The sequence below is a fragment of the Notechis scutatus genome, chromosome 15, assembly GCF_049901735.1.
Source record: "Notechis scutatus isolate UNSWTSFEM ecotype Mainland chromosome 15, rNotScu1.2, whole genome shotgun sequence".
In the NCBI taxonomy this organism is placed as follows: domain Eukaryota; kingdom Metazoa; phylum Chordata; class Lepidosauria; order Squamata; family Elapidae; genus Notechis; species Notechis scutatus.
The window spans coordinates 5,562,332-5,575,664 of NC_142023.1; the positions used below are offsets into that span (position 1 = coordinate 5,562,332).

Sequence of the window (13,333 nt, forward strand, 5' to 3'; positions counted from 1 at the left end):
AAAGAGGAGAAAAATGTGGGTTTAAACGTTTCGAGTGGGCACTCCACCTTGGTCTGAGGCTGAGATTTGACTCAGGATTATACCAGAAAATAGATGAAACACACACAGAGAAATATCCCATCTTGAATTAGTCTTAATTCCAAAAAGTTAATAGACTAATTCCATGTCTGTTTAACAAATCTATCCTTTTTGCATATTTTTTTTTGTTTTAAAAAGCTAGCCACTTTAGAAGGAGATGTTGGGATTCATCTGCCTTCTTCATTTTAAAGCAAATGCATACATTTCTTCAAAGTGTCTTCTATTACATCGTGTAGATCTGAATTTACTGAACAAATTAAAAGAATGGGTTAAAGATAAAAGCTTTCCTCAAGTTCTATTGAACCCGGAGAACCTCTTAATATGGAACTGGTTTTTCACCGTCATCTTTGAGAACTTCTTTCTCTCTCTCTCTCTCTTACATCCCAGGCCTAGTTTGCTTTCCTGAAATTTGCCCCATCCAAACACAAACCAGGTTTGATCCTGGCTTTACTTTGGGAGATTAGAACAAGTCAGCGAGGTTTTGCTACTTACCGGAGTTGAGGGAAAGATATTTAAAACGAACAAAGAATAACAAATGCATGGAAGGCCACCATCATGGATTATGGTGGTGAAAGGGGAACAATGGAGCTGACAGAGATGGAGAAAGAGAGAGACAAGATCTGTAGTGGGAAACCCAGAGAACTGGACTGGCTTACTCACCTCGCAACCTTTGATGCAGCGAACCAACGAAGGGCAAGGATACCACTTAAGTTCTCCCGTGCAGACCACTTTCTAGAAGATTGAATGGAAGAAGGAACATATGGAGAATGAGGAACATCAACCTAAGCAATAGAAATTTTGTTCTTGATCCAGGTCTAAATCTTCAGGTGGTCCTTCCTTAAAAAAATCAAATCTCATCTTCCTGTAGGTTTGGTGCGTTTCAGGACCTGGAATTCCTCCAAGTATTTACAAGAACGGTTAAACACCCACCGGTTGCAATAACAGAAAGCTTGAGATTAAAATAATATTTAAGGTTCCACCATGGTTGATATTTCGTTTGCAAGAGGGAGGGGAGGCTCTGCGGTGGAAAATAGAGACAGGCAAAAGAAGGGGGGGAAATGTTGGAAATGAGGTCAAAAATTTTCCCCTTCCTACTATTAGCACAAAGAAGGGTTTTCTTAAAGTGGTCATCTACGTACATAAACACTTTAGGAATAGGGCAATGGATATTTATGTACGTAGATGACCTCTCTAAGAAAAAGTGTAGGAAATATTAAGCTAAAGAAACATATGAGGAATGGTTGCAGGAATTTGGTATGTCTAGTTTAATGGGGGGGAAAACATTGGATCCTAAATAAATTTAGTTGACTTCCAGTATTTGAGGGGCTGCCCCAAAGAAGAGGGAGTCAAGCTATTCCCCAAAGCACCTGAAGGCAGGACAAGAAGTAACGGGTGGAAGCTAATCAAGGAGAGAAGCAAACTAAAACTAAGGAGGAATTTTGTGACAAGAACAATTCATCAGTGAAACAACTTGCCTCCAGAAGTTGTAAATGCTCCAGCACGGGAGGTTTTCAACAGCCACTTGTCTGAAATGGTATTAGGGCTTCCTGCCTGAGAAGGGGGTTGGATTAGAAGACCTCCAAGGTCCCTTCCAACTTTATCATTCTAGGTTTGTACATTCTAGCTTGATGAAGTTCACTCAACAGACTTCCTTAGATTTGGAATGTTTTCTTGCTGGGGAACCTCTCATTGCTGCATCAGGCCCAGTGTCCTGCCCCTGGTGGAGACTGACTCTGAGGGAGAGGAGGAACAGCCGATGGGGACTGGAAGTGTGGCTCCGGAGGTTGTGGAGGAGACTGGGGAAGGGCACAGGCTGTCTGGGCAGTCAGAGGAGGACCCAGGCCCATTCCCGCTCCATCCTAGGGCACGCAGGGAGAAGAGGATAAGGGAGAAATGTCAATGGCATGGTCTATGGGGGAGGAAAGGGCCTTGATCTCCTTCATGGGCTGCAGCTGCGACAACTGAATAAAAGTATGGACCTGTACTGGCAAATGCTGGTAACAAAGCATGTAAATATCTCTAGTTTATAGTTCCTCTCTGAGTTTGGTGTCCTTCCTGGTGTGTGTTATCCGTGGACGTCCTCCAACCCTTATCTTGCCTGGTTTGTGTTGCTTCTTCCCTGTGTGGGAGATTTTTGTCTTCTGTCAAGGGTAGTCAGAGATTGGAAGCAAAGTGAAGGAATAAAGGGGCTTCACCTGTGCCTGTGTTTGTTTTGTATCCCACCCTGGGTCATCACACCCAGTGTTATGAACCACACCAGTGACCATCAAGCAGGTGTTGGGCTAGAAGACCTCTGAGGTCCCTTCTAACCCTGTTATTCTGAAGACCTGAGATAGGGGAAGGAGCCATAGTTAAAACTAATGTACATTTGTTTTTTCCTGCATGGCACCTTTCCCAAATTATTAGTGTTGGCCATTGTTGTAACTATGTCTTACTTCCCCTGTTTCGGTGAGCGTTATCGGCCACCTCGGTCTGCTTTCCAAAAGATGCAAAGAACAGTGCAATTCAGCGGTTTAATTATAGTGCCATTTATTTATTTATTTGTCACGAAGAAAGCCTTGCCTCCTTTTCCGTGAAGGAAGCAGAGAACTTTACAAGTGGAGATGGCGAGCTGACGCTCAGGAGCCATAATTTATCTTTCCCTCACTTTATTTGAGGTCTAACGCTCTGTGCGTCTGTGTGTGTGTGTGTGTTTGTTTAGTGTTGCTCATCGGAGGCTGTTTAAGTCGCTCGTGTGGTGGGGCTGTTGACTTTTCCGCAGCACAGTTTTTTGGTTTTTTTTCCGTGTGACTCAGGGCCCCAAATTGTTCCACCTGTCTTAAAACAGGTCTGGTTTGTGCAAAGGCAGTCCAGGGGAAAGATGGACCATGGTGGGTAAGAGGTGAAGGGCATCGTTTTGATAATCCCATGGTCAGGGGAATTTCTACTGGAAAACAGAAAGGCTGTTTTTCCTAGCCAACAGGAAGGCAATGGTGGGGGTTTCTTTTTTTTGGGGGGGGCTTCTTTGCAGCTCAACTTATTTCACATTAGGACATTGGATTTGATTTTTATTGGAAATAAACAGAAGGAGGCTGCAATTAGGGGCAAACAGGTGAGCGCCAGCTGGTGGAGTTTGGAAGCCAGGGTGTAAATCTACTAGGATTGTAAGTTAATGTCTCCACGTGTGGTCCAAAAAAAACCCCCAAGGAATTGCCTAAATCATACTTCCAACGGGAAAGCATGGTTTCACACTAAAGCAGCTCTCATTTCCTCATGGATCTGTGTGGTACTGTTTTCCCATCATTAACAACAAGAGACTGGACTACCGTTTGTCAGAAATGGTGTAGGGTCTCCTCCTTGGGCGGGGGGTGGGGGGTGGGGTTGGACTAGATGACCTATAAGGTCCCTTCCAACTCTTTTAATCTATCTATCTAATCTAATCTATCTAAACTCCCGCACCGTCCTGATTTTTTCCTCTGTAGCATCTGGACTTTGAGCATCAATCTTTCTCAAAAGGCCAGCTTTTCTTTCTGTATGAGTCATCCCAAAGTTTGGATTCATTGCTTGATTACAGAAGGAATATTCAGGATGGTTGTACAATTTAAATGGGTTTTTTTTTGGGGGGATATAATCCTAGACTGGAGACAGGACAGGATCCAAAACAGAAGAAGGTATCATTTGCGGGTCTTTGGTGCTCTCTGAAATTGGCTGCATTCTTGCCAATGTTTCATCACCCAAACTAGGTAATATTATCAGTACTAGAAGGGAGTGGGGTTTGGAGGAGGAGGAGGAGGAGGAGGAGGAGGAGGAGGAGGGAAGAGGAGAAGGAGGAGGAGGAGGAGGAGAAGGAAGAGGAGGAAGAGGAGGAGAGGAGGAGAGAGGAGGAGGAGAAGGGGAGGAGAAGGAAGAGAAGGAGAGGAGAGGAGGAGGAGAAGGAGAAGAGGAAGAGGAGAAGGAGGAAAGGAGGAGGAGGAGGAGGAAGAGGAGAAGGAGAAGAGGAGGAGGAGGAGGAGAAAAGAAGGAGGAGGAGGAGAAGGAGGAGAAGGAGAAGAGGAGGAGAAGGAGAAGAGGAAGAGGAGAAGGAGAAAAGGAGGAGGAGGAGGAAGAGGAGGAGGAGAAGGAGGACTGTGGGGTCCTTGATGTTTTCTGAGCTTGGTTGTTTTCTTGCAAAGGTTCATCCGTGCTAGCCAAAGAGAGCCAGAGAAGGGGGGGGGGGGGGGGGGGGGGGGGGGGGGGGGGGGGGGAGGACTGATGATGGGGGGTGGGGGGGGTGGTTGTTGTGGGGCGGGGCGGGGGTTACTTAGTTTGGGTAATGAAGCATCTGCAAGAAAACAACCAAATGCAGAGAGCATCAAGAACCCCTCATTTCAACCCTGAGCTACACATATTCTCCTTTGTAAGTATCAAAATTATTATTTTTCTTTGGCCATCAGCTCCACCAGATATCTTGGACAGTTTATTAGCGTTTATTAGTTCCAGCCAGCATGGTCAGGAACTCTGCAAGTTGCAATCCCAAGTGCCCTGCAAATTTATAGTTAAGCTTTCAACTTCTCTTTGGTAGGACCTATGTCGTCACCATCGCCAATAAACAAAGATCTTTTTTTTCCCCCCGCTGTACAAAACTCCTCCATCTTTGGTGCCTTCTCCGAGGCCTCCTTCTCTCCTCCTTTTTCCTTCTTGCCATTGTCCTTGGCTAAGCTCTCATCCCTGGAACAACCCTCAATGATGGCCTCCGAGATGCCAGTTTGCAGCATTTTGGGGTTGACCAGGATAAATAGAGCAGACCGCAGGCTGGACAAACAAGGTCAAGAGCAGCAAAGGAAGTTGAGGTCAAAGAATACCACGAGCCCCAGGGACACTTTCTGTGTGTGTGTGTGTGTGTGTGTGTGTGTGTGTGTGTGAGAGAGAGAGAGAGAGAGAGAGAGAGAGAGAGAGATCCCATGCATTCAGCAAAAGTGTGTCCCCATCCTGTAATTTTATCCGGCAGCCTCTAAACGGCTTTTTCTGAACAATTGAGCGATCAAATTCATTGTCACGTCTCCTAACCTTTCTGTATGTTCAGCAAACCTCTCGTAATGAAAGCAATTTTTTTTTTTTGGTATTCTGGATGAAATCATCCTCTCCTTGCATCCCCCTCCCTCCAAATCCTGCCTGCTTTCCCTTTCTTTCCTTTTTTTTTCACCTCCTTTTTAATACCAGGTTTTTCCCCCCCCTCCCAGCTACCTAATGAGACCTCCAGGGATACATAGGTATAAAATAGCGTTATGGTTTGTTCTAAAAGCCAGCATCAATAAAGGACCATGACAGAGGAGTGGGGAGGGAGGGAGGGAAGGAAGGAAAGAAGGAAGGAAGAGAAAGGAGAGAAGGGGAAAGAGTTGAAGGGATGAAGGTGGAGGAGGGAGAGAAAGAAGGGAGAGAAAGGAGGGAAGGGGAAAGATGAAGGGATAAGGGGAAGAAGGGAGGAAAGGGAAGGAAGGAAGGAGGGAGGAGGGAGGAAGGAAGGAAGGAAGGAAGGAAGGAAGGAAGGAAGGAAGGAAGGAGAAGGAAGGAAGAGAAGGAAGGGATGAAGGGAGGAAAGAGGAGGATGAAGGGAGAAGGAAAGGGAGAGAAAGGTGGGAAGGGGAAAGATGAAGGGATAAGGGGAAGAAGGGAGGAAAGGGAAGGAAGGAGGGAAGGGAGGGAGGGAGGGAGGGAGGAATGGAAGGAAGGGAGGAAGAAAGGGAGAGAAAGGAGGGAAGGGGAAAGAGTTGAAGGGATGAAGGGGGAGAAGGGAGAGAAGGAAGGGAGAGAAAGGAGGGAAGGGAAAAGATTAAGGGATGAAGGGGGAAGAAGGGAGGAAAGGAAAGGAAGGAGGGAAGGAAGAAAGGAAGGGAGGGAGGGAGGGAGGGAGGAAGGAAGGAAGAGGAATGGGTTGAAGGCATGAAGGGGAAAGGAAGAAAGGAGAAAAGAGAAGGGCAGGAAAGGGGAAAGGGATGAAGGGTTGAAGGAAGGGGAGGAAGAGAGGGAAGGAAGGAATGATGGATGAAAGGAAGGAGAAAAGAGAAGGGAGGGAAGGAAGAGGATAGAGGGAAAGACTTACTGTATTGAAGAGCAATTAACCCACTGATAGGAATAACACGTTTTCTCTATTTTTTTTTTGCCAACCCGTCTTTGTACCGTGTTTTTGGACTCTTACCTTTACTCGTGGAGGCTTCATCCAGTGTTGGATGTCCTGTAATGTTTCATTGGCAGGTAACAAGATGGGCTCAGTGTGATGTTCCGAGCATAAGATAGTGCATTCAGCTCCTTGAATGGATAAAAAAGAACAAGAGGAAAAGCAATGCATGTCTTCCTGTTCAACTAGGATTAAAAAACAACACCACAATACCGGCTCACACATACTACGCTGGCACTTACACACTCCTTGAGGTTAATACTTCGACAGCCTCTATTCTGCAAGCTGCCTACTATTTTAATTGTCCCCCGAATCTTATTATTATTGTGGATACATAAGACAGGCGGTTTATAGCCTCTAGTAACAGATGTCAACACAGGAGTAAAACCTGTTGGTAGCTCCGAAGGCGCTCATTCAAAAGTATGTATCGAACAGATCGATTTGCCTGCTTCTATCATTCAGAAGGTGACTCTATGCTCAGGCTAAACTGGGAAGGAGGTAAAATCCTGAATATAAGCTACTTAGGGGGGAAAAAGGGAGACCAACAGGAGGGATTAAATTTTTCTAATGTAGGTCCAACTTTATGGATTAAATCTGCCAGACTCGCCTTCAGAAGTTGTGGGTGCTCCATCACTGGAAGAAGAGTCTGCACAACATTTATCTGAAATAGTATAGGGTTTCCTGCCTGAGCAGAGGGTTGGACTAGAAGACCTCCAAGGTCCCTTCCAATTCTGTTATTCTGTTAATACTTATCTGTCTCCCAGAAGTTAGCTTGAACAGAGCAACCTCAAAACATGCCATTCTAAATTCTAAACAAAAATCCAGAAATAAGCTGGATTCTATCAAGGAATTAGCAAGCACTATCTGTGGGTTTGATCTACTTATAATCACTGCAAGCAATGGATCCTTGAGGAGGAATTAAGGAAAAGGAGGAGGATCCAGGAATTAAAGCATAAAGCATTCTAACAGTTCCCCCCAAGAGTCACCTCATAGAGAAGATGGAGGACATAGAAATTTCATAAATTATGAATAAAATAAATCATCAGAACTCTTTTGAAGGAAGGCTCAGATCCAGGGGTGGGTTTCTACTGGTTCTGTCCACCTCTGTAGAACCGGTAGCTCTGAAGAGCAGCAGACATAGAACCGGTTCTATGTCTGCTGATGTTTTTGTCCACCCGCCCACCCGGGCTCTTATCTGATCTTTATTTCCTGATTTTTCAACTTCAGCTGCTGAATGAGGCACAGCTGCAGTTAAAAAAGCAGGAAAAGAGGGCTGTTTCAAAGGCTGCTTCTCTGCACGCAGCGTGCTGATGACAACTTACAGGCGCACGGCTCGCAGAGTGCAGGGAAGCACATCATAAATCACCAAACTTCGTGAATCCCGAACTGGGAGTTAACCCTGTCGTATCCCACCCCTGCTCAGATCCATCAATTCTTCCCAGTTTAAGTTACTTCATCTTTAGGACCTGTCCAGGGTTCTGAAAGGAAGAAGCCTCTGGCTCCCTAACCTTCAGTTTTTGTTCTCTGGACACAAAAGAATAAATTTGATAAATAAATATCCCCTTGTTAAATAACAGCAGAATTTGTTTTTTTTAAATGTTACTTTTAAAATGGGGTTTTGTTCCTGTTCCACATCTGCAGTCCAAAAGGTTGTAGGACAAAAAAAATAATCACTGGAGGCTTTCAAGAAGAGACTGGACTGCCATCTATCAGAAATGGTATAGGGATCTCCTGCTTGGGCAGGGGGTTGGACTAGATGACCTACAAGGTCCCTTCCAACTCCGTTAATCTGTAATCTAAACGCTTAATTCTTAAATCAAGCAGAGAAGTCAAGTCTGTGGCTGCAGGTGGAATTAGAGGAGGGGTCACATTCATCACGGCAGAGATGCTGGACACCAGTTTGTTCCAGTTTATCTGCAGGGATCCTCACTCTCTTTTATTAAAGTAATCCTTGGGACCATTCAGAGACATGCTTCCTCTAGAAAATGCCTCTTATAACCCCACAGGTTCAGGTAATCTTTATCCTAGGACTGCAACCGAGCCCAAAATTTATGTTGCAAAGTGAGAAACGGGTCAAGTGAGTTTGGCCCCATTTTACGACTTTGCAGTTCTGCAAATTAATAACACCGTTGTTAAGTGAATCTGGTTTCCCCATTGGATTTGCTGGTCAGAAGGTCGCAAAAAGGGGAGCGACATGACCCTGGGACATTGCAACCGCCATAAATGTGAGTCCGTTGTCAGATAACTGAATGCAAATCATGTGATCCTGGGGATGAGCGTATCCAACATCCCATCCTCTGCCATCCCCTTCTCCTTTTGCCTTCCACCTTTCCCAATGTGATGACCCGGGATGTGACACAAAGGCAACACAGTCAGACAATAAGTATGAGTTCCTTTATTAGCTCCAACTTTGCCCCCAATGTCCCGGTTATTCTCTGGTCTGAAGAAAAACTCTCCCATGAACCTGCAATAGCCTTTGGCTGCAGATATTCCAGTCCAAACATTGTAAACTGAAAACTTTAAACTATAAATCCAACAAGGCAAAATGAGGTCAATTAAATCCAGCAGAGCAGGATACGGAGTTCCAGAAATGAAGTAGCAAAGCAGTAAATCAAACCAATTGGGAGGATGTTAGGAACTCAGATAAAGCACAGCCAAACACAAGATAAACTCAACATTTGTTCTTGACAACCGCCACACCCATCTGCCTCTCCTTTAAACTCCATCCCCAGGTGTGCCTTGTGAAGGGAATCAGGGCCCTTTCCTCCCACGTAAGCCACGCAACCCACGTTGCTCTGTTCTCTGTTCTTCCCTGCGTGCCCTAGGATGAAGAGGGGTTGGGCCTTGGTCTTCCTCTGAACCCCCTCTCCCTTGTTCTACCTCTTTCCTGCTCTGCCCAGCCTGACTTTGCCCTTCCCCAGTTTCCTCCACAGCCAATGGAGCCGCTTCCCCACTCCCTGTCAGCTGTTACGAGAAGGGGGGGCATAACAACCAAGGTCTTCTCCAAGAAGACCTCTCTTCTCATTAGGTGGCCAAAATATTCAGCTTCCGAAGGTATTTGATTTCCTTCAGGATTGACTGATCGGATCTCCAATGATTCTTGTGCATAGGTGGCATGAAATAAACTCATAGTGGTCTTTTTTAACTCTATCCTGGCTCCTGATCCTAGGTAACAGCAGATCTCTCTCTCTCTCTCTGGGCACAATGAGTTATTATCTGCCTCGAACTCTGCATTGGCCACAGGAAGGGCATCCGGCCAGTAAACACTCAGCTCCATTCAATTGCCCCAACTCCACCCCGATGTAAGGGATTACGGGGTCACTAAAAGGGAGAGAGAGAGAGAAACTGATTTCTTATGCTTGATGCCAAGGCATCACTCACAAGGGACCATGGTGGGAGGAAAACAAGCATGGCTGGGCTGAGTATAACCAAGTCAAAACGATAAAGATGGCGCAAGAAGAAGCAGACAATGCAGAGCACCCTTCAACGAGGCAAGACAATGAAAGGTTCTCCCTGCCTTTTCTTTCACCTCCTTCCACCTCTGAAATTGGAATTTAAAAAAAGGGGGGGATTTCTTTTCTTTCCCCCCCCTTTCTCGTTCTTCCCGTCCTTTCCTCTCTGCCTCCCCGAAAAAAGCAAGTCAAATATCCTTTGCAAGTTTACCAGCAAAATTTGGCAGGTATCAAAGATGTCACCTGAGTCTCCAGAGAGCCAAACACATCGTCTTAGGAGAAAGGGAAAACAGCAGCCGCCTTCCTGCCCATTCGCTAGTGCTAGTGCAATTTACACTTAGGCAAGAAAAGCCAGTCCTGGAATTGTTTTGATATAGAGCAATGAGATCATTCTGATCACATGCTCTTTTCTCCCCGGGATGGGCGGGGGAAACATACCCAGCTTCCCTGCCAGTTTGAAAAAGACAAAAGAGAGGTTTGTGGAAAAGAGACAAACACCCATCTCGCCTTCTTGGGCTGGGAAGCGTCCCCCCCTTTGGTTCACCTTTATGGATGGCACGTACCCAACCCTCATGAGCAAAGGATGCTCCAAGCAGAAATGGTCTTTCCAGATGGACACGCCAAGAGGAGAACAGAACTGAGGTCTGAATTCCTGGCATCTGAAGAAAAGGTTGGGGGGAAGCCCCCCTCCCCGATTTACATCAGGCAAATCCATCACAAAGAACCTAGACGAGACATAGATCGATCGAGCAGAGGTGGTATGCAGCCGGTTCTGACAGGTTCTGGAGAACCGGCAGAGGAAACTTTGAGTAGTTCGGAGAACCGGCAAATCCCACCTCTGACTAGCCCCGTCCCCATCTATTCTCTGCCTCCCATTGAGTCCCACCTGATCGGCTGGGTCTCCTTTGGTTGCCCTGCCCAGGAGAACGGAGCTGGAAAGCAGGTGAGTGGGGTGGGGAGAAAATGGGGGTTTTTTTGCAGTCTGCTTCCTCTGCCATGCCCACCAAACCACACCCACCAAGCCGCATCACGCCCACCACAGAACCGGCAGTGGAAAAAAAATTTGAATCCCACCACTGAGCTCAATGGACCATTCTAGGTGACTTAGGGTAAGATCGCTTTTAAAGTCGGTTGAAGAGAGCATCTCCTTCACTACAGGCTAACTGGAATAGCAGAATAACAGAGAGTTGGAAGGGACCTGGGAGGTCTTCTAGTCCAACCCCTTGCTATATCGTTTCAGACAAATGGCCGCCCAATCTTTCTTCTTGAAAGCCTCCAATGGTGGATCATCCACACCCTCTGGAGGCAAGCTGGTCCCCTGAGAATCAGAATGAACCTTTACTATGGTCCCAGTCCAGCATCAAAGTTAAACATTCAAACAAATAACGTTCTCTAAAAACAAGTGATTGGAACAGGGAAATCTTGGTTGCTCTTCTCTGGTCTTGCTCTTCTCTGTGTGTGTGTGTGTGTGTGTGTGTGTGTGTGTGTGTGTGTGTGTCTTAAATGACCCAACTCAGGTTCTTAATGTTGAACTGAAACGTAAGTTGTTAAATACCTATTCCGGAGCCATCAGGGCATTGTAACTTCAGGCCGCCACTCAACAGTTTGGGTGGGGAACAATGGCCTTGCATCCCCGGGCAGAGATGGAAGGATCCACTCCAGTTGCCATCCTTGCGACAACGGATCACGTTAGTTTCATGACCCTGGAAAGAGAAGGATGATGTTTGGCTGGAGAAATAAGCAGCACCCAAAAGAAAGAAAGAAAATGAAATGGTCCAGGAACTTAGCTCAAGTTGGGGGACTGCTTTTTTCCCTCCTCCTCCTCCTCCTCCTCCTCCTCCTCCTCCTCCTCCTCCTCCTCCTCCTCCTCCTCCTCCTCCTCCTCCTCCTCCTCCTCCTCCTCCTCCTCCTCCTCCTCCTCCTCTTCTTCACAAATCCCACTCCCTTCTAGCACTGATGACATTACCTAGTTGGGTAATGAAATGTCTGCAGGAAAGCAACCAAGCTCAGAGAGCACCACAATCCTCCTCCTCCTCCTCCTCCTCCTCCTCCTCCTCCTCCTAACCCAACTCCCTTCTAGCACTGATGATGTTACCTAGTTGGGCAATGAAACATCTGCAAGAAAACAACCAAGCTCAGAGAGCACCAAGGACCCCTTCCCATTTCAGTCCTGAGCTGCAAACATTCTCCTTTAATCCGCCTTAATCGTTAGTAGTTCAGATTCTTGTAGGGAGCAAGAGCATGCAATATATTTGTATTCCTTGGGACCACCCAGGCTCCTGATTTCCTCTGCTTGACAGGTAGTAAAAGACCCGCCGGCAATCGCTCAACGGGACTCACCGATTGAAGGTCTTCTTCTGTGCACTTAATCTGACAGACGCTGTCGAACTGGAACCCGTTGGTGCAATGGTACAGCCCGTGAAACTTGGCAGGGGGTGGGTCACAGGTCACAGGGATGCAGGATCCTTCCAGCCATGTCCCGTCTTGGGCACACTGAATCTTAAATGTCCTCCTTCCATAGAGGCAAAGACAAAGGGAGAGAGAGTGAGAGAGAGAGGGAGGGAGGGAGGAAGAGAGGGAGGGAGGGAGAGGGAGAGAAGGAGAGAGAGAGAGAGGGAGAGAGAAGGAGAGAGAGGGAGGAGAGAGGAGGGAGGGAGGGAGGAGAGGGAGGGAGGAGGGAGGAAGAAAGAGGGAGTAAGAGAGAGAGGGAGAGAGGGGGAGAGGGAGGGAAAGGAAGGGAGAGAGGGAGGGAGAGGGAGGGAGAGAAGAAGGGAGAGAGGGAGAGAGAAGGAGACAGGAGGGAGAGAGGGGAGGGAGAGGGAGGGAGGGAAAGGAAGGAGAGAGGGAGGGAGGAAGAAGAGAGAGAGGGAGGAGAGAGGGGGAGGGAGAGAGGAAGGAAAAGGGAGGGAGGGAGGAAGAAAGAGGGAGTAAGAGAGGGGGAGGAGAGAGAGGGGAGGGAAGGAAGGAGAGAGGGAGAGAGAAGGAGGGAGAGAGGGAGGGAGGGAGGAAGAAAGAGGGAGGGAGAGAGAGGGAGGGAGAGAGAGGGGGAGGTAGAGCGAGGGAGGGAAAGGAAGGGAGAGAGGGAGGGGGAGAAGAAGAGAGAGAGGGAGGGAGAGAGAAGGAGAGAGAGGGAGGGAGGGAGAGGGAAGGAGGGAGAGAGAGATGCATGAATGAGAGGAGGGTGGAAAAATCAAATAATCCCAGTTTCTCCATGCTCTCTTTGCAATAGCCATTGGTGCCCCCAATAATTAGAAAGACTCTAGAAAGAATGCAGAGAAAAGCAACAAAGATGATTAAAAGACAGCAGGCTAAAACATAAAAAGAACGGTGGCAGAAATTGAACGCATCCGATTTAATGAAAAGAAGGACTAGGGGGTGACATGATAGCAGTGTTCCAAAATCTCAGGGGCTGCCCCAAAGAAGAGGGAGTCGAGCTATTCTCCAAAACACCTGAAGGCAGAACAAGAAGAATGTTTGGAAACTAACCCAGGAGAGAAGCAACCTAGAACTTAAGGAGAAATTCCCTAACCATCCTCCAGCGAAACGGCCTTCAGAAGTTGTGGTTGCCCCAACACTGGAGGTTTTTAAGAAGAGACTGCAGAACCACGTGTCTGAAATGGTGTAGGGTTTCCTGCCTAAGCAGGGGGTTGGACTAGAAGACCTCCAAGGT

The 13,333-nt window shown here is 47.1% G+C and overlaps 1 protein-coding gene across 1 annotated transcript in view; it reads right to left on the minus strand.

Moving 5' to 3' along the window:
- Positions 1–13,333, minus strand: part of PAPPA (pappalysin 1) — a 133,766-nt gene that overhangs the window by 12,706 nt on the left and 107,727 nt on the right. Inside the window, 4 exon segments of the mRNA XM_087943904.1 lie at positions 739–810; positions 6,233–6,342; positions 11,219–11,366; positions 12,004–12,175. Coding sequence (XP_087800030.1) covers positions 739–810; positions 6,233–6,342; positions 11,219–11,366; positions 12,004–12,175 — 502 coding nt within the window.